The 24650-nt window shown below is 43.0% G+C and overlaps 1 protein-coding gene across 15 annotated transcripts in view; it reads left to right on the forward strand.

Moving 5' to 3' along the window:
* Nucleotides 1-24650, forward strand: part of myo3b (myosin IIIB) — a 655750-nt gene that overhangs the window by 78478 nt on the left and 552622 nt on the right. For 14 of the 15 annotated variants that reach the window (XR_013577968.1, XR_013577969.1, XM_078552132.1 and 11 more), the window contains exons 5-7: nt 197-296; nt 1209-1285; nt 16969-17114. Coding sequence is in view for 13 of the 15 variants with exons in the window: in XM_078552132.1 (XP_078408258.1) it covers nt 197-296; nt 1209-1285; nt 16969-17114 (323 nt within the window). In the remaining 2 variants the exon portion in view is untranslated. Of the gene's footprint in view, nt 1-196; nt 297-1022; nt 1121-1208; nt 1286-16968; nt 17115-24650 lie in introns of those variants that run through there. The other variant, XM_078552140.1, reaches the window with a different exon arrangement.

Raw genomic sequence — 24650 nt, forward strand, 5'->3', positions numbered from 1 at the left:
ACCATATCTCTTCTTTGTTACGTATATTTTATTTCTATGCAATAGTATGAGAGAAAATGGACTTGTGGCTGGAGTATAGTGCAGTACAATCACTCAGTATTTCATTAATGCATATGCAGATTGACTTAATTAAGTTATTTCACAAAGAATAATTGTTTCTGTATAATTCTATTTGGACTTGTTATATTTTCTGCAGGGTCTTCAGCATTTGCACAACAACAGAATTATTCATCGTGATGTTAAGGGCAACAACATTCTTCTGACAACAGAAGGAGGAATCAAGCTGGTTGACTTTGGTAATGTCTAATTCCCATTTATTTTTTCTGAAGTTTGCATTTTAGCCATAGGCTGCAATTTATTGCCCACTTAGACAGCATGAGCTTTTCTGTGACGCCACAGGCAAAGTATATTTTGCTTTTCGTGTCAGAGGATTGGATTTAACAGATGGAGTACCTAAGGAACTGTTACCAAATAATCTGTCTGCTCAAGAATGTTGGATGAACTCTGTTCTTAAAATAAAATGATGAATAAAACATCTCTCATTCATGCCAATAGAAAAGTGTTCCATTTACTTGACTGTGTTGGCAAGCTTCATGGTACAATTACAGCAAACTATTTCGTGGCAGTTTTTGTTATTTTACATCATGGTGCTTGATATTTTTTGCAGCTCAAAGAGAATGATATTTCTCTGTTAAATGACTGAAAAGCCTAAGGCAATACTAGTCCCTCTGTGCGGAAGGTAAAATGGACTCGGCATCAAATATAACTGTTCCATTTAATTGCTGAGTTCCTGAAGGTAAATTGTTCAAAGTGGGAAAATATAGAACAAAAATGCCTTGGAGAATTAGTAATAACTGCATTTTACTAATTTAAGGTAACAAACACACAAGGCTGTTCACCTCTACATGTCCTCCTCCTGTGAGGCTGATTTTTCTCCATGACAACCATCGTCACTGCTCTGCTTGTGTGGTATGTTAGTCTGTGTCAGTCTCTTTTCTTTAGCCGGGTGAAATATTTTGCTATCAAGAGAGTTATCAAGAGCTGCTGAAACTCTCACAAATGGTTGGTAGGTTTAAGTATCTGCCTGTGGTGGGATTGCAAACTAACAATAAACATTAAAGTGAGTATTTTAACCACTTCACTGCTGATTTTCTACAATATGTTTATTTTTGAATCAAAATATTAATTTTTGCATTTTTGTTAAATAGGTGTCTCAGCTAAGCTTACAAATGCTAGATTACGTCGCAACACTTCCGTGGGTACACCCTTTTGGATGGCACCTGAGGTGGGTTGGGTTTTAACTTGCTACTTGCATCCACTTCTGAACTTTGGTATAAATTGTGCTAAGAAAGGGAACATGAATAGGTTAGAAATGGCATTAACAAACTGTAATGCTGAGATCTGCTCATATTATTTCGAGGTATTCTGCAACAGCAGTCGTAAAAGAGCACAATGCATACGAGCATGTGTTTTGATATTTGGCATTTTTTTTTGCCTGAGGCAGAATGACCAATTAATGTCAATTCAAGGTTGCTTTTGTGCTGTTGCTGTTGATTGACTTGCCATTTAATTTGAGATAGCTCAAACTTTCCCAAATTTTCTTGTATTGAAACCATAGCCTTTAGACCAAAGATAAAGATGCTCTTTGTTTATTTCTAGTTTGGAACAAATGTAGGATCCACAAGTTAAATGATTGTGTTCTACCACACTGACTGACATTTGCTACATTTTGTCTGGGCCCGCATTGTGATGTGCTTAGAAGTAATATGCCAAGATAAATTGCAAGAGGCTCCCTTGATGGCTTAGCTGGTTCTGTCTGTTGGTTCAGTGAGCCGGTGAGCCATAGAGATCAGGGACACCTTTGTTCCTTAATTTTTGTTCAACGCTGAGTTAGTTTCAACTGGACCATGATAATATCCTCAATGCCCTTGGCTTAAGGAGAGGAGGCATTGTGCAGCATTCCTGTAGAAAGGAAGCGAAAATGACCAAATATCGCGTTGTGCGTGGTCACCAGTCCCGCGATCTATGAAACTGTGTTTCTTCCTTCTGCCAATGATATTGATAGTGGTGCCCATCCTTGGAGATGGAAATTTATAGCATGGTGGGGTCACCGATCCCTGGAAGATGGGATTGTCTTATGAGGAGCAATTGAGGAGACTCTTCCCTCCAGAGTTTAGAAGAATGAGAGGTGATCTTCTTGAATCGTACAAAATTCTTAAAGGGCTCAACAGGGTAGATTTAGGAAAGATGTTTCCCCTGGCTGAGGGGTTGGTGGGGGTGGGAGGTGGCATCTAGAACTAAGGGACATGGCCTCAGAATAAGAGGTAGGCCGTTGATGACTGAGATGAGGAGAAACTTGTTTACTCAGCGGGTAGAAAATCTTTGGAATTCTCTACCCCAAAAGGCTGTGGAGGCTCGGTCACTGAGTTTTTTCAAGGCAGAGATCGATAGATTTCTAGATATTAAAGATATCAAGGGACATGGGCATGTTGCGGGAAAATGGTGTTGAGGTGGAAGATCAGCCATGATCTAATTGAGTGGTGCAGCAGGCTCGAGGGGCCAAATGGCCTATTCCCCCTATTTCCTATGTTCCTTCTTGCTCCTTCAATTGTGTGCCAGTTTCTCCTGCAATAAATGCTCCATGAGCACCTCCAATGACTGTAGCAGTGAATCGGTGTGCACTGGCTTATGTGATGCTACCTGTTGCAATGGACTGACCATTAAATCACCTTTGAAAAGTGCATAACCCCTTTAAGAATTCAGTGGGGGCAAGGCCAATGGATTTATTGCCCTCCCAAACATGCTGCCTATAACCAGCAAAATTAGTACTAGCAAAATCTACCACCATCAGCCCCCTCCCGTCACAAAAAACCCACTCATTATTCCTCTGACATTGAAAACTGCCACCCAGTTCCAGCCTTTCTTCACCCTCCAATGTCCTTGCATGCATTACCTCCTAAATCCATGCTCACCTTTCCCGCAACTCCATGTTTGAACGTGTCCAGTAAGATTTCCGCCTCTGTCGCAGCACTGAAATTACTTTGATCAAAGTCACAAATGACATCCTCTGTGACTGTGATGTATTATTCTTCTTGAACCTTCTCAACCTAACTGTGGCCTTTAACTTGGTTGACTGCACCATCTTCCTCTAAACCATTTCCTTCATTGTTCAGCTGAGTGGTAGCTTGCCTAGTTCCACTCCTCCTTATCCAGTCATAGCCAGAGAATTTCCTGCAATGACTTTTATTTCCACTTTGGCACCATTACCTCAGGAATTCACCCTTGGATCGATCCTTGGCCCCTCCTGTTTCTCATCTATATGCTATATCTGTTGGTGACATCATCTGAAGACATGGTCAGGTTCTGTATGTATGCAGATGACACCTGGCTCTGCCTCAGCACCATCTGATGCAACCGCTCCATTGTCTGTTATCTGACCGACAGCCAATCTCAATTAAACATTGGGAGAACCAAAGCCATTGTTTTCAGCCCCACAAAAACTCTGGGCTGACCATTCTATAGGTTTATCCATTACAACTTCAAATCACTTTCCTGATCATTATACAGTAGCATTATTCCATTTAATACATATTTCAGCACCGATTTTAGCCAGAAGCCTCTGGCCATAATAACAGCTGAGCCCCAATGATGTAATCAGAACCCGATCTGCATATTTAAAGAGCAACCTTGCTGATATCTGATGGGCAGATTAAGATTGGAACTTGTGGGAATTCGGTGGGTAAGTCCCATGGGCAATTTTAACTGCCTGCTAGGTGGCTAGGCTTAAAGCTGCTCTTTTCCTCTTTTAGTTTCTTGCTCTCAATGATTATTTAGCAGGTATCCACATTTAACTGCATCAGCTATATATTGATTCAGTTACACAACCCAGTAAAATCCTTTGGATGTTTGCTCCCCCGCCTTCCTCCCTCACTTTCTTGCCTACTCTCTATTTTAGTATCACCTGCAGGCTTTGACATTTTACTAATAGTACTCATGGCTAAATCATTAATATACACTAAAGCTGGCATGGAATTACAAGATTGAAAACAGGATACCCACAGGCTGTTCTTTTTCTTGTTTTTAAACCAATTTTCTCGCTAAGTATTTTGAACCCCTATTTTGTTTCTTTATTTTAGCCATGAATTACTAACATGGATCCTTGTGAAAAGGATTCTGAAATCCCAATATCAAATGTATTTTGCTTGTTCACCATGAAGTGTTTCTATAAACAAAGTGCAGCACTAAACCATTTATTATCTTTCATAATGCAGCTTTAATATTGTAATCAGAAATTATTTAATAAACATAGCAATTGAATTTCTTGAAAAGGTGCCATCTGTTTTGCATTACACAAAATAGACAAGCAAAAAAACCATATTAATATAATAATTGCTTGCAGTCATTGCATTTTAAAATGAATTAATTGTGCTGAGTTCGTTAGCCTCATAATCGATAGCCTTCATGACTTATGATCGAGGCAGCATTTAAACTGACATAAGAGCATAAGAAATAGGAGCAGGAGTAAGCCAATACGCCCCTTGAGCCTGTCTGCTAGCCAGTAAGAACACAGCTGAGCAGATCTTGGTCTTAACTCCACTTTCCTGCCTGTTCCCTCTAATCCTGGATTCCTTATAGTTCAAGAATCTGTCTATCTCAGCCTTGAATCTATTCAATGATTCAGTCTCTACTGCTCTCTGGGGTGGAGAATGCCAAAGATTCACAACCCTCTGAAAGAAGAAATTCCTCATCATCGCTGTCTTAAGTGGGTGACGCCTTAATCTGAAACTGTGTCCCCCTGTTCTCCATTCCCCCACAAGGGGAAACATGCTCTCGGCATCGACCTTGTCAAGTCCCCTCAGAATCTTATATGTTTCAATATGATCACCTACCATTCTTCTAAACTCCAATGTATATAGAGCCAACTTGTTCAATTTTCCCTCATGAGGCAACCTCTTCATACCAGGAATCAACCTAGTGTACCTTCTCTGAACTGCCTCCAATGCAAATACAGCTATTCCTCCATCCATATTACCCATAACATCAAGAGCTCTTATTTTGTGAAGCAATCTTTTATGTGGCATCTTATCAAATCCTGGAAATTCAAATATGCTACATCTACTGGTTCCCGTTATCCACACTGCTTATTACACCCTCAAAGAACTCTACTAAATTTGTCAAAATTGATTTCCCTTTCATACAGTCAGGCAGAGTCAACACGTTTTTATGATTATTTTCTAAATGTCCTGCTACTATTTCCTGAACAAAAACAAAAATACCTGGAAAAACTCAGCAGGCCTGACAGCATCTGCGGAGAGGAATACAGTTAACGTTTCGAGTCCGTATGACTCTTCAACAGAAGTAAGGAAAAATAGAAGCGAGGTGAAATATAAGCTGGTTTAAGGGGGGGTGGGACAGGTAGAGCTGGATAGAGGGCCAGTAATAGGCGGAGATTGCCAAAAGATGTCATAGACAAAAGGACAAAGAGGTGTTGACAGTGGTGATATTAGCTAAGAAATGTGCTAATAAGTGACATTAAGGGTAGAAAGCAGGACGAGCAAGGTACAGATAGCCCTAGTGGGGGTGGGGTGGGGTGGGGTGGGGGGAAGGGATCGAAATAGGCTAAAAGGTAGAGATAAAACAATGGATGGAAATACATTTAAAAATAATGGAAATAGGTGGGATAAGAAAAATATATATAAATTATTGGAAAAAAGGGGGGTCGGAAAGGGGGTGGGGATGGAGGAGAGAGTTCATGATCTAAAATTGTTGAACTCAATATTCAGTCCGGAAGGCTGTGAAGTGCCTAGTCGGAAGATGAGGTGCTGTTCCTCCAGTTTGCGTGTCCGTCCTTGGCCTGCTGCAATGTTCCAGTGAAGCTCAACGCAAACTGGAGGAACAGCACCTCATCTTCCGACTAGGCACTTTACAGCCTTCCGGACTGAATATTGAGTTTAACAACTTTAGATCATGAACTCTCTCCTCCATTCCCACCCCCTTTCCGATCCCCCTTTTTTCCAATAATTTATATATATTTTTCTTTTCCCACCTATTTCCATTATTTTTAAATGTATTTCCATTCATTGTTTTATCTCTACCTTTTAGCCTATTTCGATCCCTTCCCCCCACCCCACCCGACCCCCACTAGGGCTATCTGTACTTTGCTTGTCCTGCTTTCTACCCTTAATGTCACCTATTAGCAACTTTCTTACCTAATATCACCACCTTCAACACCTTTTTGTCCTTCTGTCTATGACATCTTTTGGCAATCTCCACCTATCACTGGCCCTCAATCCAGCTCTACCTGTCCCACCCCCCCCCCACTCTTAAACCAGCTTATATTTCACCTCTCTTCTATTTTTCCTTACTTCTGTTGAAGAGTCATACGAACTCGAAACGCTAACTGTATTCCTCTCCGCAGATGCTGTCAGACCTGCTGAGTTTTTCCAGGTATTTTTATTTTGTTTTCGTTTTGGATTTCCAGCATCCACAGTTTTTTGCTTTTATATTACTATTTCCTGGATATTGGGTTACAGCATTTTCACAATGATAGATGTTAGACTAACTGGCCTAGAGTTTCCTGCTTTCTCTCTCCCTCCTTTCTTGAATGGAAATTAAATTTGTAGTTTTCCAATCTGCTGGGACCTTTCTAGAATCTGGAGAATTTTGGAAGATTGCAATCATTGCATCCACTGTCTCTGCAGCCAATTCTTTCAAGACACGAGGATGCAGGCCATCAGGTCCAGGACACTTGTCAGCCTTTAGTCCATTAGTTTGCGTAGTACTTTTTCTTTAGTGTTAATGATCAGTTTAAGTTCCTCTCTCCATTTGCCCCCTGATTTTCTACTATTATTCGGATGCCCTTAGCCTCTTCTATTGTGAAAGCAGGGTAAAAAAAAAAATTGTTCAAAGTCTTGGCCATTTCCTCGTTTCCCATTATTAATTTCCCAGTCTCATCCTCTACAGATCCAATATTTACTTTAGCAACTCTCTTCCGTTTTATGTACTTCTAGAATCTCTTACCATGTGTTTTTATATTTCTTGTTAGTTTACTCATTTGTTTTAGCCAACTTTGCTGGTTTCTAAAATGCCCTCAATCTTTTTTGGCTTATCATTAATCTTTGCAACATTGCGTGCATTTTCTTTCAACTTGATACCATCCTTAGCTGCCTAAGTTAGCCATGCCATAGATAGTTCAATCTTTTCAGTGTGCAGTGACATTGTAGGTTATTTGCAATAAGTTTTTAGTGCCCTATCAGTAAGTCCCTTGTATAAGGTTAATATTTGAAGTTGTCATGCTTAAAAATTACAGTTTTGTTTTTGAACACAAATTTACTTTATCAAATATTCTAGAATTCTAATACCTCAACAACTAAATGAATTTCCAGCAACAAAATAAATTTACATTGAACTCACATAGACAGACTGTCTTGGAGGATCTTACAAGGGGGAGAGTTAGACACTTAGCAGGAGGTGAAAGAACAAAGTGAACGGAGTTAAAATAAAGGACAGGATTATAGGCGGCTTTTGAAGGCAAGGAGACACGTAGTAAGCCAAAGTGATTTTCCTAAGAACATTCTAAATGGCAGAATATTGCTGAAAGATCAGCAGAGGGAGAGAGAAAAAAAACGGTAACCCAGAAAGGAATGTGCAGACTGGAAAGTAGGACTGGGGAAGGTTTCCCTAATAAGGTGAATAAGACCAGAGAGATGATGAAGGGAATTTTAAATTGGATTTTCTGGGTCAAGGAACCTGTGGAACTTTCAGAAGATGTAGTTGATGGGCGTGTGGGATTTTGCACAGAAGAGGGATCAAAATCTGCAAAAGGAGGGGAGCTTGCAAGAAGAGCATGTGATAAAATCAATTTCTAGATGATAGTGTGAATGAAGGTTTCAACAACAGTAGGAATGTGGTACAGTGTAAGTACTCAGTATTCCAGAGATGGAAGACGACAGCTTGCAGAAGGCTTGGGGCAGAATTTTCCGTTTGATGTGCGGGGCACGTCCGCGCGTAAAATGACACGCGGTGACATCAGTCAGCGTCCTGACATCACCGTGTACCATCGTGATATTTCGCTGGGCAGGCGGGCGATGAAGTCCGACATGTGCCCACCATTAATTAATGGGCCACTTAAGGCCCTTTAGTGTTCAGTCAACGCCAATTTTTCGGTGCCCGTGCAATCTTCAGGTCGGCGCAACGGGCAGGTGGGTAGGAGACATTTGTATTAACCTCATCCACGGGCAGGATAAGGGGGCTCAGTGGGGTCGTGAATCTGCTCTGTGAAGTATTTATTGTTGGAAGTTTTTCAAACTTGCCTGTGTGATCTGCAGTACTTCAAAACACATCCCAGCTGCTTTTTCTGGACTCTTAACCTTCAGGTCAGCACTCTGCAGTGAGGAATCTTTTCTGGGCCTACAGGTTTCAGGAAGCCTTCCCTTAGCCTGGGAATGGGAGCTGACCTGTCCATTGGAGGCAGCTCCTCTGAGGAGGAAGGGAGGGCTAGAAGGGGGAGGTGACCAGTAGTGTACAATCAGCCTCCAGGGGAGCTACCTTTGGGAGGACAGGCGCAGGCACAAGGGGTGCAGGGCCAAGAGGTAGTCCAAGACGGAAGGGGTTGCAGAAGACGCCACTGTCCTGCTGCCAGGGTATACAGGCGGTGAAGCAGCTACCTCAATATGCCTGAGGTGCAGTGCTGAAGGAGGCTCCGAGTGTCAAGGGAGACAGTCAACTACATCTGTCAGATAATTGGGCCTGAGATATCCCCTAACTGTTTGGGTGGACACCCCATGTCAATGGCTCTGAAGGTCACAGCTGCCCTCAACTTCTATGCCTCTGGCTCCTTCCAGGACTCGGTGGGTGATCTTTGCGGCGTCTCCCAATCAGCAGTCCACACTTGTGTCAAGCAGGTTCAGGCATGCATTGAGCTTTATCCACTTCTGTTGGGACCAGGCAAGTCAGACACAGCGAGCCAGAAGCTTCGTGGTGATTGCTAACTTCACCCGTGTCCAGGGTGCTTTAGAGTGTATACATGTGGCCATCAAGGCGCCAGCAGGCGAGCCCGGTGCCTTCATCAACAGGAAGGGCGTCCACTCCATGAACATGCAGATAGTGTGTGATCACAGGATGCTGATTCTACAAGTCTGTGCAAGGTGCCCAGGCAGCTCCCTCGATGCCTACACCCTCAGACACTCCCCGGTGCTGGGGCTCTTCAGTGCTCTGGCCCGGCTTGATGGCTGATTACTGGGTGACAAGGGCTATCCCCTCAGAAGGTGGCTAATGACGCCTCTCCGCCACCCAAGAACAGAAGCTGAGCAGCATTACATTAGGAGCCACGCCCCCACAAGTGCTGTTGTGGAGAGAGCCATCGGTCTTCTCAAGATACGCTACCGATGCCTGGACTGCTCAGGGGGCGCACTCCAGTACCCCCCAGATTGTGCCTCGGTGATAGTGGTTGCATACTGCGCTCTCCACAATCTTGCGCTGGAAAGGGGTGAAGCAGTGGACGATGAAGACTTTGACGCAGTGGCTGTGGCTGCACACGATGAATCCAGCAGTGAGTCCGAGGATGAGCAGGCACAGGGAAATGCTGAGGGGTTAGACGCTGACCCAGGACTACTCCAGGGAGGAAGGGACACCCGGGATGCTTTAATCCAATGAGCCTTCAGCTAGCACAACACAGATGGATCACCAGGACAAGCCTGGGCTGCCGCCTCGATACTCGACACCTAAGTGCAAAACCTGCCAGGTCAGCAGCACTAACTAAGGGCCTTGTAAATAAAGCTGAATGTCCAACAAATCACTCGTTACACTTTTGTCAACCATACACATGCAGAAGAAATGAGGCACCCTCAGCCATGGTCACACATCTGCATTTAATGTGTGAAGCAAAAGAACTTATCACAAAGAGAAAACAATAGTGTTAACAATCAAATGGAACTAATAAGGTCCTCATCTCGGGCCAACACAAAAGCACCAGTGAAAAACCCATTGTGTGCCTAAGGTGCCTTATGCTTTTGTTTGCGGGTGCTACGTCTTGGTGCTACTCCATTGCTTGGAGTGGCACCTGAGCCAGCCTGCTGACTCTGCTGTCCTGTTGGCCTTGATGACCTTGGCGGTTGTCCTCTGGCCCGTGGAGCATGTGCTGGTCCTGCCTGGAAGGGAGCTGCCAGTTCCACAGCTGGCATCTCCCCAGTCGTCGCAGCCTCACTGGATGATACAGTCACTGGGAGAGGGGCAGAGGAGCTGCCACCCTCATCTGGAGTGCCCTGTGAGGAGCCCGCAGAGACCACAGGCAGCAGCTGCGCTGACGTGAGGCCACTTCGGTCGATCCTGCTCATCGCAGATGGATGGACAATGAACTGAGAAGCTGGATGCCTGCACCATCTCCCACACTGGCAGTGACCAGCTGAGGTCATTGCCAATGTGAGGGCTTGCTGGCCAGAGCGCATTCCCAGGAAGCCCTGGCGGGTCTCCTGGAGTAGGCTCTCCACGAGAGTCGCCACTTTCTCCATGGAGGACGCGTGGCGCTCAGACATGTGGCTCATTGCTTCAGCGAGCGTCCGCGTAGACTTCTCCACCACGGAGACCAAGCCAAGCATAGCCTCATGTTTCACCCCCCAGATGCTCCCGCAGACCCGGCTGCATTTCCTGCACTTGCTGCATCACAGACGATTCCAGAGGCACATCATCAGGCATCGACTGAGCATGTGCCTGGTCCCCTGCAGTCCTCCGACTGCTGGCACCATGGACACTCTCTGATTCTGTCAGCTCCTCCAGTGAGCGTGAAGTGCCCTCTCCACTGTGCCCCGGGACACTCGCTGTTGTTCTAATTCCCACTGAGGTATTAGTATCTGCGCTGGTGCCTGCCTTGCAGAAATGGTGTGACACTGGTGAGACTTCAGGCCCCTCAGGTGTGAGAGGGGGCCAATGCTGCTGCTCCTCCCGGCCATGCTCTGATGACGCTGAAAGGAAGAACAAGGACAGTGGATCAGTTAGCGTGCAGACAATGACAAAATTCATCCCTGTCCCCCCGGCACATTATGCGCTCAACCGTCCATAACCAATGGCCCAGCAATGTTGCAACAATAACTAATTTAACAATCGTCAGTGCTATGGCTGTTGGGAGGACAATGCTGACCTCACTGTTGGGCATTAATACCTGGCCATGGAACCCCAGCCTCATCAACATCAGTAGACCTGGGTGCATGGCACCTCTCCAGTTCAAGGGCCTCCTGCTCGAAGCGGCTTAGTATGTAGAGCTGTGCCCGGCTTCCTCCAGTCCTCAAACGCTCGGCTGCATTCTGCGCATTCTTCTCCTGAAAAAGAGAGAAGAGCATTGATTAGGGCAAATTGCACATGGACTCTGTTCACGTATGGCACACTCCGACCAAAGTGGGACATATCAGGCCTCCAGTGCCTCCTCACCCCGCTGCAGCCAATCTCTCAGCCAAAGATGCTAGGCCTGCTCCCTGTCCCCCTACTGCCCCCTTGGACACATGCTGCCTACGTCACATTAGGAACCACACGGTATTTCCTCCCATAGCAAGGAGGCGCAAGCACATACAGTGTAGAGGGCAGCAGATGGTTCGTTGCCACGCCACCTTGAAGTTCCCCTTCCACCATCTCATCACCCTGACTAGGACTTGTCCTGGAGTTCTGGGTCTGCGCCTAGGTGCAGCTCCTCCAGGTTGCCCCCAAACCAGTCATGTGGGACTCAGATCAACACATGCTGCGGAGGAAAACTCATCTCCTCATGACCCACTCAGGCTGACCTCAGCATGGGCACCATCTGCTTGCCCACCCAGCAAAGGAAAAATGCCCTAAATGATTCAATTCAGTGACGATACTGAGACTTGGGTGGGGTCCCTCAGAGGGTAAGGCTACCTGCTGGGTTAAATGCCCAATGCCAACATGGTACCCTGCCAGGGCGCAACAAATCGTTGAAGCGCTTGCGACACTGGATCCAGGTGCGTCGCACCACCCTGCGGGAGCTCACCACTCCGCCACCCTCTCCCAGGCACTTTTCGTCATGTAGGGGGGGCCTCCTCCTCCCATCCCGGGGGACCAACACCTCCTGCCATGCTACCGCCTCCTCGAGGAGGGCATCAAGGCAGTCATCAGAAAAATGAGGGCGCATTGGCCCCCCGCTGGCTTACCCTGCAGCCCGGCCTGCTCACCTGAACCCCTCTGCTGCAGCCTAGCACTGGCCATTGTGAGCAGCCTACAAAGGGCTGCCAGGCCTTCTTTTAAACAGACTGCGGGGTCACCATTGGACCCGGCGGTCTGTGCACGCCCGCATACTCCCGCTATCCTCGGAAGTCGGGAAATAAGGCTTACCCGCATAAAATGGCGGCACGGACCTGATCGCGGGCGGCGATCGGGTCTGCGCCCACTCCCGCTCCATCCCTCCACCAAACAGAAAATTCTGCCCTTGGAGTTTAAAACTTGGTTTGGTTGAACAGAATGTTCTACCTGTGCAGCACTGCTTTCAGCTTGCGTGGCACCCAGGGAGGTTGATACAGGTGAAAGCGAGAACTGAAAATTGCCAGCATCACTCTTGTTAACATGGAGTTGTATGGCAATTTGGCTTACCCAGGGGCTAAATGGGAGCAAGCAGTTAGATAGCATAGCGTGAATTATGGCGTCAGTAGAGATGTGGATTGTTTCTATCCATGTGGAAGCTATTATTGTGCTTGTGGATGTTGTTGCTGAGGGTAATATGTAATGAATGGGAGGAAACCAAGGATAGAACCCTATAATGCATTAGAAGGGACTATGTGGCCACAGGAGGAGAAAATATTGGAGATGTGATAGCTGAGTTAGGACAGTAGAATTAGATCCACAAGAATGTTCCACTTTATTTATTTCCAAACCTAAATGCCATTGTTTCTTCATGTTTCTTGGTCTACAAGATATGGTTGCTTATTGATGTTTACCAATGTTTCATAGCCTTTCCTTTCAAATCTATCTTGAATTAGTTCCAACTTTTGACTGCATGTTATACACGAACAACTTCTAGCAATGACATACAATGAAATAATAACTCAGCTGCACAAAACACAATCAGTGTATTTTTCAGTAATTGGAACTTTTTAATCATACCAAATAATTGCAATTGTTTACCACTATTTTGGAATTGATGGTCAGTTCAAGGTTACCAACTGAAAGTCAGTTTAATTCAACTCCTATTGTTATCAGTCTATGCAAATTAATTCTGATCGTTCAGTCATTTTTGGTTGTGTGCTTGTGAACAACTTGGCTGTGAAATTTTAGTAGAAATTTCTGATTAACATCGTAAACTTTAGTAAACTATGTGACAGTGATGGAGTGAAGGAAAAGAAAGCCAGAGGACCCTTGAAAAAATGTTGTAAAGGCTATAATATAAATCTATGTCACTTACTTTAATCATGAATTGGTAACCTTTGCGCTTTATACATTCTTTGGTAACTAAATTAATTCAGGTAATAAGTGCAGAGGTGAAAAAGTGAATATCAGTGTTCAAATTTGACAATTATATTGGCTTTCAAGCTTATGTCTCCCTATCTGCTGGATGGCTTGTGCACATTAGCAGATCTTCTAAATCACCTTGTAGTAACGTATCAGATAAAGAGAGCCTAACTTTTCCAATAAGCTTCTAGTTTTGCTCGGTTTGAGCTATTTTGGAAGCAAAATGAATTTTGAGTTTCCATTTGATCATGTAATTAACAAACTGAAAACTTTGGGTCTGAGATGGGAAGGAATCTACTTTTGTTTTTAGTATCTTATTACCGTCCGTCTTTTAACCTAAATACACCAACGTAATTGAAACATCATGGGAGGATTGTTATCTATAGCTACAGGATCCCTCATAAAGTATTCAGTGAATAAAACCTATAAAATAAAGTGAGTTGTGGCTACAATATAATTGATACAAGCTGTAACAACAAAGTTTGATTGGTTTATAAATCATTAGAATATTAAGATTAATTTTAAAATGAGCTGAAACCAAGATTTCTAAATTTAGGTGATTCGTGTCTCTTATAAAAATGTGAGCTCAGAGAAGGATATGGACAGGGTAATGGCATTTCTGTTGCTGTTCACCTGTTATAAATTTTTCTTTAGTTTTTTTACTTCTGTCATCCTCTCTAAGAGGTATGAAGCATGCTTATTAACTAAAACTTTCAGTTCACTGTGTATCAAAAGCCACCATTTAAAAAAAAGTGGCTGTAGCAAAGAATTTCACTTATCCTCTCCCTTACCCCCTCTCCCCACACCCCCAATAGGGGGACTGGAATTTCCAGTAACGTGATAATCAGGTGCCCAAAATGTGCCCAGAATGAAGTAGCCACAAAAATGAGCTGCCCTTCCACAGCCTCTGAAAAGTATGGTAAGGTCAGTGCTGGAAAGCATTGGTGGATGTGATCCTAGCATACTGCTGCTACCACAGCCCACAGATTTTTGCCCTCTGGTATTTTGTGATCAGTTCCTGGAAGTGTATCTTTCTCAGCATTGGGCAGAATTTTATATTCCCCTGTTGGCGTGTTTGCAGGAGGGGGAGGAGGTGAAATTCCTCAGATGGCCATCCTACCAGGCTCCGACTTGCCCGACCTCTTTGCAGTTTTATGGTGGGACAGGAGAGGCCTCAGCCAGAGCACCAACCTTGCCCCAGTTGAGACCCTTAAGTGGCCAATTAATGACCATTTGAGGGACGTTTCCCACCCGGCCTCAATTTTCAGGCTAGCAGGAGGAGTTCAGAGGCAAGGGAAAAACATTGGAAAGTGACCCTTATTAGGAAGGAAGGGTTGGGGGGTGCCTCCATCAATGGTCTCCGTTCAACTTTGGGCACCCCCACCCCACAAATGAAGTCCGGTCCCTGCAGGTGCTCCCTCCCTCAATGGCCTCTCCATCAAGTTCACCAACCCCCGAGCCTCATCTCCCCTCCCCTCCCCACCCTGAGACACCCACACTTACCTGGTCCTGGACTCCTGGGGCTTGCATTCTGGGGACTTCTTGTAGTCCCACACCTGTCCACTGCAGCTCCTGGCACTGCTGGGACAAGAGAGCTGTTGACCAATCAGGTTGGCAGGCAGCTCTCCGAGGCAGGACGTGAGGGCCAGAAGCATCATCTCCAGAAAATTAATGCTCCTCAGAGCATCAACTGGGCTGCAGGGCAGCCAGTATTGGAGGAGACGGTTCCTCAGTGACTCTTCGGGTTCCGGGATGGGAAACCTCACCATCCTAAAAATCCTGACCACTATCTATCATACGCTCTGTTTTTATTCACACAAAAACACTTCATTAAAGAATGCCTGCATAAAACTTCAAATGTTTTCCTTTAGTTTTTCAAATAATTTTGGAAAACAACCATATTTTTTTTTAGAGATTGAGAAACAATCACTTTATCATTTGGCTAGCTAAAATGTCATTAATGCTTTATGGGAAATTGTGCACATGCACATGCTCAGAGTGTAGGATCTGTTTTTAGTGCTTTGAGTCACCTCTCTGGCTAAATATATTAAGTCAAAGAACAGGGTTTTCGGAGAGGCTGAAGCTTACAAGTAAAAAGTCCAATGAAAATATTAAATCTACACAAAATAATGTAAACAATGAAAAAATAGAAGCATCTGTTGTGAAATATCTTATATTTTGGATTTGAACTTTTTAAAAATGTTAAATTGGGCACATAAATTTCAGTTACTGAGGCAAAAAATGAAAAACAATTGACATCCCTCGAGACTGCACAGTATGCTCAACTTAGACAGGCAGAAATCTGATAACCTTATGACACCTTGAAATCCCTTTGCAAATCCACATGTCCTAAAGGACAGTAGGGTATTTAAGTAGAACTCATCACTTCCAAAATGCTACATCAAAAGGCTTTATTTTGTGAAACTTTGATGCTAATTTTACACTGATATAAATGTGTTGTAAGCATATAGACATGACACGAACATGTACAGTCACAGCACCATTTCCATTTAACAGAAAATGCTTCGTTTTTCCAGGGCTTGGTATTGGGGGAAAAATTACTTTGATTGTGAGAAGCAGATATGTGTTTGTAGCATTAATTTTGAGCAAGCAAGTTGAGCAATTGGTTGTATTTATTTTGGCAATAGCAAGTGTTTCAGATATACCATGGAGCCCCTCCTGTTGCAATTGCGGCCGGGATTTTCTGGTGCTGCCGGCCGCAGTAATTGTCGCTGGCAGGATGGAAAATTTAACAGACCAGCTAAAGGCCTGTTGACTTTGGGCAGGAATTTCTGGTCTCGTGGCAGCTGGGGCCAGAAAACCCTGGTCTGCATCTTCAGTAATGGCAGTTTGACCTTGTTAAACTTGCACAATGTAATAAACCATTAGTGTATTAAGAAGGCTGCATATGGAAAAGAAATGTGGATTTCCCCGTGCTATAATAATTTTACATATTCCCGAGGAAGATACTTGCGTGATGCCATTTATATTCCTGCCAACGGAGTTCCAAATTGGGAGATAATCTCTGATGAATTGATTGTTCAAAATATCTAAGCACATTAGGTAAAGATTTGATATTCTGTAAAATAAATGGATTCAGTCTGCTTGATATGGATGTGAGCAGTGCTTTAAAATATCTTTAAGTAAAAATAACGGTGATGAATATACTGCAGTTTTATTTTAGAAGATGTCTTAATTGTATCATTTTATAATGTTGAGAAAAATGCTATATGGCTTATGGCAGCAATTATTTTATATCTGCAAACACTGAAGTTGTGTAATGGCTTTGACAGAGTGAATACTAAGCATCAGTTTTTATATTTTGTGTATGTGGTACTTGCCAGCATAATAATTAATGTTGTGCTCCTACGTAAATGGCAATGACCTATGTCTAAGAGCTGTAATATAAATTTTACTTTGCTTCCTTCATATAATTGATGAAGACAAAATTCTAGCATGTGCGAATCTAACTACCAGTGGAATTACAAATAAACTTGTGAAATTTAATACGTTATTAATTAACAGGTCATTGCTTGTGAACAGCAGTTGGACTACTCGTATGATAGCCGATGTGATGTATGGTCATTAGGTATCACAGCAATTGAGCTTGGTGATGGTGAGCCACCATTGTCTGATCTGCATCCAGTGAAAGCACTCTTTAAGATTCCAAGGTATGTCACTAGATGGCTCTCTTGGCTTACTTCTATTTCATAATTACTAGCTATTACAATTCTGTGCCTAAAGTATGAAAAATTGTACCGATTATGAAATCAGAAAAAGATTTTCAATGCAAACAATTATACAAAATGAAGATCTGGAAAATCTTTGCTGTAAAATATGCAAGTGATCAGATGAAATTAAATATCTTCCATATGTAGAGTCTTTAGCTTTTTCACTTAAATGAGATATTGCCAATGAATTGCACATTAACTCTTTAGTTACTGAATGTTGGGTGTATCTGGTAGAATGCACACACATACTTCCTCTTTAGGGGATCTGAGTTTGAATTCTCCACAGTGATTATGGTGTTTGTGTGATTTCTCGAGTGTGCAAATTTCAGAAGCTTTCAAGCAACCTTTTAAATAAAGCAGTTTGCAGTAATGTTGTGGTACAATTCTGAGAGGAATGAAAGCTTTATGATCAATTGTCCTTCATAGGTGCACAGCTTTTGATTCTGGCTAGATTGTCAGTCAGTGGTCCAGACTGCAGCTAGTCCATCTCTCTGCCTTTTGTCTAAAGAAAAAAAACATGGTTCAGGTGACAACATTGACAATCTAATGGAAGGAAGAGGGGAAGAATTAATGAGCCAAAAAATTAATACAAAAAAGACAGTTTACCAAAGTGAAAAGAAAAGCTCATTATGATGAAAGAATATTTAATTAATTAACTGGGTCTGAATGATGGGCAGCTTCACAGAAATTTATATTATGGTGTGTAGTTAAAATAAAATACATGTATCAATATTATGCAGCTTATATTGAAAATATACTCCTCTCAATTTTCTGAGCAGCCTCATCTATTCATTTTTAAGTATGCAGATTGTATGCAGAATAAAATAGCTATTTTTTGAATAACTAAAGTAATGTATACTTGTATCAATGAAAGAAAGAAAATCTCTGCAAGACGTGATTCTAGACTTCAAAGGCAATGACAACTTGTATTTATTTAACGCATTTAATGCAGTAAAATGTCCCTAGCCTCTTAAGCATCTTAGTTTTAAGAATTCATTTTTGGCAATGAAATTCTTTTTGTGTTCATTATCTTCTTTAAATGTAAACAGGAGGTTGTTTGCAAGCTTATTCTGTATTACGTCTATGTTGCCCACAGACATTGTTTTCTCATTTGCAATTCTGGAATTAATCAAAATAGGGATGTGGATCTTACATATCATCCAGCTCTGTATCTGACTTTTATTAAATTGTGAAGTGCACATTGTTACATTATCTATTCAGAAATATTGCAGACAAAATGGGAAAGTTAGAGTTGGGGGTGGTAAGGGATTAGAATGAGTTATTTCCAGAACTTAAAATGAGTTTCTTTTTTTCAGTTATTTATTTCAATTAATTTTCATTATACTTATAATTCAATGTGATTAAAAAATTCAGCAACTAAGTGGTAACTAATTTTGCATCTCTTTTTAAGGGAACAGATGACCGATAAAGCTTGCACAACTGACTGCCAAGGATTTTCTTGCCAGAGCCCAAATCATTGCATATCAGAAATAACTTATTCTTCATTGCCGTTTTCTCCCCATAGCTATTTACTGCTGATGAGAATTTAAAAGCCGTAATAATACAAGCCTTGACCTTTTTATCTCCACCATCATACAGTTATTATCACGGGCCCTTTTGGTTACAATTTGCATTTCTGATTAGCTTCTATTCATATTTAGATTAGGGTGGCAAGATCTCTGCATCACAATGTTATCTCCATCCACCGTACCCAGAACCTAGAAATAAACATGACATGGTGTGAGAAAATTGATATTCAGTAGTACTTTATCTTGTTTCTTCTACATTTGTGTAAAACAGGGCATGAGGATTATAGTAGAGATGAGAATACAGATTTGCAATTATTGACAAATTCCATCAAACAGTTGAAATTCTAAATTACTATAAAAAACTTCCTATTTTGAGCTGTTTTGAAAGTGATGACAGATCACATGAAAGAAACTGATTTCAAATGGATGTGCATCTGTATTTAGTTCTGTTATATATTTTGCTCAAATTTTGTTTCAGCTAAATTGGAGGATTCTTAAAGAATTGATACAGGTATTGAAAACATTTTTATTTAATCCTCTTATAATCAAGAGAATTATTTACTGAAATAATAAATTTCAGTTTACAAACAGAGGCTAGAAGCCCATATTAGGCTAGACATTAATGTTTTGTTTCTCCAAGTGGCACAATGTCTCCCATATTAAAATGGATTCTTGGACGCTACTCATAAATCTCCTGGATAGGGCCCTGCAATACCTGCAGATGGAGATAAATCATACTGAGAAAACACTGAACCATGAAATGATTCTGTTAACATGTCATCTGTCTGGAATATATTTTCAGATCTCCAACAGAAGGGGCTGAATTATGAAAGGATGGTGGTCTGGTATAGTTGGTGATTTGGGATTTAATACCTTGAACTTCTCCCCATCTGTTACAATGCTTGATTTTCTTATTTTGATATAAAGGATGGCAGCTCAGAGAGGCTGATGGCACTATGTTGAAAAATATTCTGAAGTGGAATTCTTCAGATATTTTACTTAAATATATGAGATAATATTATTAGATAGAAATTCTTAACGTTTGAGCACCCACCATCCCAGAAACATACACAGTTCTAAAATTGTATATTAATATCACAATAAAGTCATGCTTCAAAAAAAAAATCCATACTACACAAGAGAAACTGCATTTTTATGGTGTGGTATTTAACAGACATCCTTGAAACTCTACTAGTACATTTAGCATTGAGAATGCAACATTGTTTATTAAATTTTCTGGACCAGCAGCTTTAGTCAAAGTATTGATTCATTTCTGTTTGTCTTAACATAGAAATTGTAGATTGCAGTATTAATTGCCTGATAGCCCTTTGTTTGCTATTGTTGTGACTGGTCCCTGGGCGAGGTCCCCCAATTTGTTATAATCCCGGATGAGATACCCCAAATTGTTAACTTCCCAAACAGGACTCCAATTTTGTTATGCTTGCGGATGAGGAGGAATGAGCTGGCTCCCCTTCTTTATTCATCCCCTCGGCTGACCGCAACAAGGTTAATTTAAAAGGGATCCCTTTCCTCTTGGATACCTTTTTCCAGTCCAAATATATTTATGTTTTGGAAGGAGCCAATTTAAAAGGCTTTCTTGAGTCAAAGAAATAGTAAGTTTATTAGTTACTAAAAACCTGAGCAAAAATAATAAAAATGCAGCACACATTCAGAAATGAGAAGTTGAGTCCAAAAATAACAGTTAAAAAAGATATATGAATCAGTCTTTGGTTTGTCCGTGAGAAGTGGGTGGCAAAACGTTGTGGTTGTTAACTTGGGTGATTCTGGTGGAGCTGAATTTGGTAGTTGAGCAGTTGGTTTGAAGGCACTTGATTCTGCAGGTTAGCTGAAGGAGCTGACTTGTTTCCTTGTTGACTGTGGCTTTGCTGACTTGCCTCCAGCCACAGAGAGAGAGAAAGATGGCTTTTTACCTGCAAACTGCAGGGTTGCCTAGTTAATGTTCTTCTGCTGTGACCCCTCACAGCACACCAGAACTAGAACACACAGATCAGGTTTGCAGCTGGCTTTTTAACCCATTCCCTTGTGTATTCCTGGAAGGGAAAAATGAAACGTTTTCGCCCAGAATCTGCTATCTTTCAACTCAGACTATTTCCACATTTTGAGATATAACACAACAGGTTTCTGCTGAGATGTAATCTCTGTAAGACTAAATCAGCTACCCATACTACCCCACCTTTTCACCACAGCTCTGCACATTTTGTCTCCTCCAGTAATTATCCAATTTCCTTTTGAAAGCCATGATTGAATCTGCCTCCACCACACTCTGAGGCCGACCACTCCTGATTCTAACAACTCGCTGTATAAAAAGGATTTCCTCACATTGCCTTTGGTTCTTTTGCCATTCACCTTTAATCAGTGTCCTCTGATTCTCGACCCTTTCACCAATGGGCTCAGTTCCTCCCTGAAGATTCATCCTTACTTCATGGCTTTTGTACTCTTTGCCTCTATTTATGAAGCCCAGGATTCTTTTTGCTTTCTCAACCAGCCTAGCCTCTTTCAAAAATTTGTGCACATATACCCCTTTAGAATTGTATCCTTTACTTTATATTGCCTCTCATCAATCTTCCTACCAAAATGAAATCTATCACTATCCTCCTCACAGCACTTCCAAGTTTAATGTTATCAGCAAATTTTGAAGTTGTATTCTGGACACCCAAGTCTAAGTCATTAACATAGCTCAGGAAAAGCAGTGGTTGTAATATTTACCTGTGAGGAACTCCACTATATACATTCATCAGGTCCAAAAAACAACCGTGCACCAGAACTCTGTTTCCTGTGTCTCAGCTAATTTCGTATCCATACTGCCATTATCTTTTTTATTCCATGGGCTTCAACTTTGCTGACAAGTCTGTAGCATGGCATTGGGCTTATCCTTGTGCCTTTTTTGAACAAGTAATCTTTGGCACTACCACTGTATCTAAGGAGGATTGGAAGATCATGACTATTATCTCCTTGATTTTCATCCTTGCTTCCCTCAGTATCTTAGGATACATTTGATCCAGTCCTGGTGACTTATCAACTTCAATTGCAATAATACAATTGAGTTCCACATTGAGTTTGAGGGTGACATACTCCAGTCCCAAAATAGAATCTTGAATATAAACAATGCCAATTTCATAGTTTTGAGGGGAGAGCTGATTAAAATATTGATTAGGTAACAGATATGGTGGTAAATAAACAAATCAAAATGTACAACAAAAATAGATCCCATTAAAGAAAACAAAAATTCAGTGAGAAAGATCCATCTGTGGCTTACCATGGAACCTAAGACCAGTATTAGGTTAAGATCATAAGAATAAGGCACAGGAGTAGGCCATTCAGCCCATTGAACCTGCTTTGTATTCGATAAGATTGTGCCGGATCTGATTGTGGCCTTAAGTCCACTTTCTGCCTGTCCCCTAAAACCCTTGACAGCCAAAAACATGTCAAACTCAGACTTGAATATATTCAATGACCCTGTCTCTACTGCTTTCTGTGGAAGAGAATTCCAAAGACTAATGGCCCCGGGAGAAGAAATTTCTCCTCATCTCATTCTTAAATGGGATATGCCTTATTTTGAAACTGTGCCCCTTATCTCTAGATTTTCCCATGAGAGGAAACATCCTCTAAGCATCTCATCATGTCAAGCCCATCTCAATGAATTTCGGGCTCGGCATGATGCTGAACTCTTCTTCCGCCGTCTTCGTCTCCGTGCTCACTTCTTTGGGCAGGAGTCCTCTCCCCGTTCAACGGATCCTTTTACCCACCTCCAATATTCTCCCTCCACTTGGACCCCTCCCTCTGGATTCTTACCTTCTCTTGATCTTTTCATTGAGAACTGTCGGCGTGACATTAGCCGTCTCAATTTCTCTGCTCCTCTCACCCATTCTAATCTGTCTCTCTCTGAACTCACTGCACTCCGTTCTCTCAGGTCCAACCCCAACATTGTCATCAAACCCGCTGACAAGGGTGGTACTGTTGTTGTCTGGCGCATTGACCTCTACCTCGCGGAGGCTGAGCGTCAACTCGCAGACTTTTCCTCCTACCTCTCCCTGGACCATGACCCCACCACAGAACATCAAGCCATTGTTTCCAGGACTGTCACTGACCTCATCTCCTCTGGAAATCTTCCTCCCACAGCTTCCAACTTGATAGTCGCCCAACCTCGGACGGCCCGCTTCTACCTCCTACCCAAAATCCACAAAGAGAACTGTCCTGGCAGACGGATCGTGTCAGCCTGTTCCTGCCCCACGGAACTCATTTCTCGTTATCTTGACTCCCTTCTCTCTCCCCTTGTCCAGTCCCTTCCCACCTACATCCGTGATTCCTCTGACACCTTACGTCACATCAACAATTTCCAGTTCCCTGGCCCCAACCGCTTCCTCTTCACCATGGATGTCCAATCCCTCTACACCTCCATCCCCCACCAGGATGGTCTGAGGGCCCTTAGCTTCTTCCTTGAACAGAGGCCCGAACAATCCCCATCCACCACTACTCTCCTCCGTCTGGCTGAACTTGTTCTCACACTGAACAATTTCTCCTTTAACTCCTCTCACTTCCTCCAAATAAAAGGTGTGGCTATGGGTACCCGCATGGGCCCCAGCTATGCCTGTCTCTTTATGGGGTATTTGGAACATTCCTTGTTCCAGTCCTACTCCGGCCCCCTCCCACAACTCTTTCTCCGGTATATCGATGATTACTTCGGTGCTGCTTCATGCTCTCGTCGGGACCTGGAAAAATTTATTAATTTTGCTTCCAATCTCCACCCCTCCATCATCTTCACATGGTCCATCTCTGACACTTCTCTTCCCTTCCTTGACCTCTCTGTCTCAATTTCTGATGATAGACTGTCCACCAATATCCATTACAAGCCTACCGACTCCCACAGCTACCTCGACTACAGCTCCTCACACCCCGCTTCCTGTAAAGACTCCATCCCATTCTCTCAGTTCCTTCGCCTCCGTCGCATCTGTTCTGATGACGCTACCTTCAAAAACAGCTCCTCTGACATGTCCTCCTTCTTCCTTAACTGAGGTTTTCCATCCACGGTCGTTGACAGGGCCCTCAACCGTGTCCGGCCCATATCCCGCGCATCCTCCCTCACGCCTTCTCCTCCTTCCCAGAAACATGATAGGGTCCCCCTTGTCCTCACTTATCACCCCACCAGCCTCCGCATTCAAAGGATCATCCTCCGCCATTTCCGCCAACTCCAGCATGATGCCACCACCAAACACATCTTCCCTTCACCCCCCTTGACGGCATTCCGTAGGGATCGTTCCCTCCGGGACACCCTGGTCCACTCCTCCATCACCCCCTACTCCTCAACCCCCACTTATGGCACCTCCCCATGCCCACGCAGAAGATGCAACACCTGCCCCTTCACTTCCTCTCTCCTCACCGTCCAAGGGCCCAAACACTCCTTTCAAGTGAAGCAGCATTTCACTTGCATTTCTCCTAACTTAGTCTACTGCATTCGTTGCTCCCAATGCGGCCTCCTCTACATTGGAGAGACCAAACGCAAACTGGGCGACCGTTTTGCGGAACACCTGCGGTCTGTCCGCAAGAAAGACCCAAACCTCCCTGTCGCTTGCCATTTTAACACTCCACCCTGTTCTCTTGCCAACATGTCTGTCCTTGGCTTGCTGCATTGTTCCAGTGAAGCCCAACGCAAACTGGAGGAACAGCACCTCATCTTCCGACTAGGCACTTTACAGCCCTCTGGGCTGAATATTGAATTCAACAACTTTAGATCTTAAACTCCCCCTCCCCCCATCCCCACCCCTTTTCTTTCCCCCCCCCCACCCGCTTTTTTTTCAATAATTTATATAGATTCTTCTTTCCCCACCTATTTCCATTATTTTTAAATCTAAAACTAAAACCTTTAGTCTTTCCACCCCACCCCCACTAGAGCTGTACTTTGAATATCCTGTTTTCCATTCTTAATTAG

Source organism: Cetorhinus maximus, chromosome 11 (assembly GCF_964194155.1).
Source record: "Cetorhinus maximus chromosome 11, sCetMax3.hap1.1, whole genome shotgun sequence".
In the NCBI taxonomy this organism is placed as follows: Eukaryota; Metazoa; Chordata; class Chondrichthyes; order Lamniformes; family Cetorhinidae; genus Cetorhinus; species Cetorhinus maximus.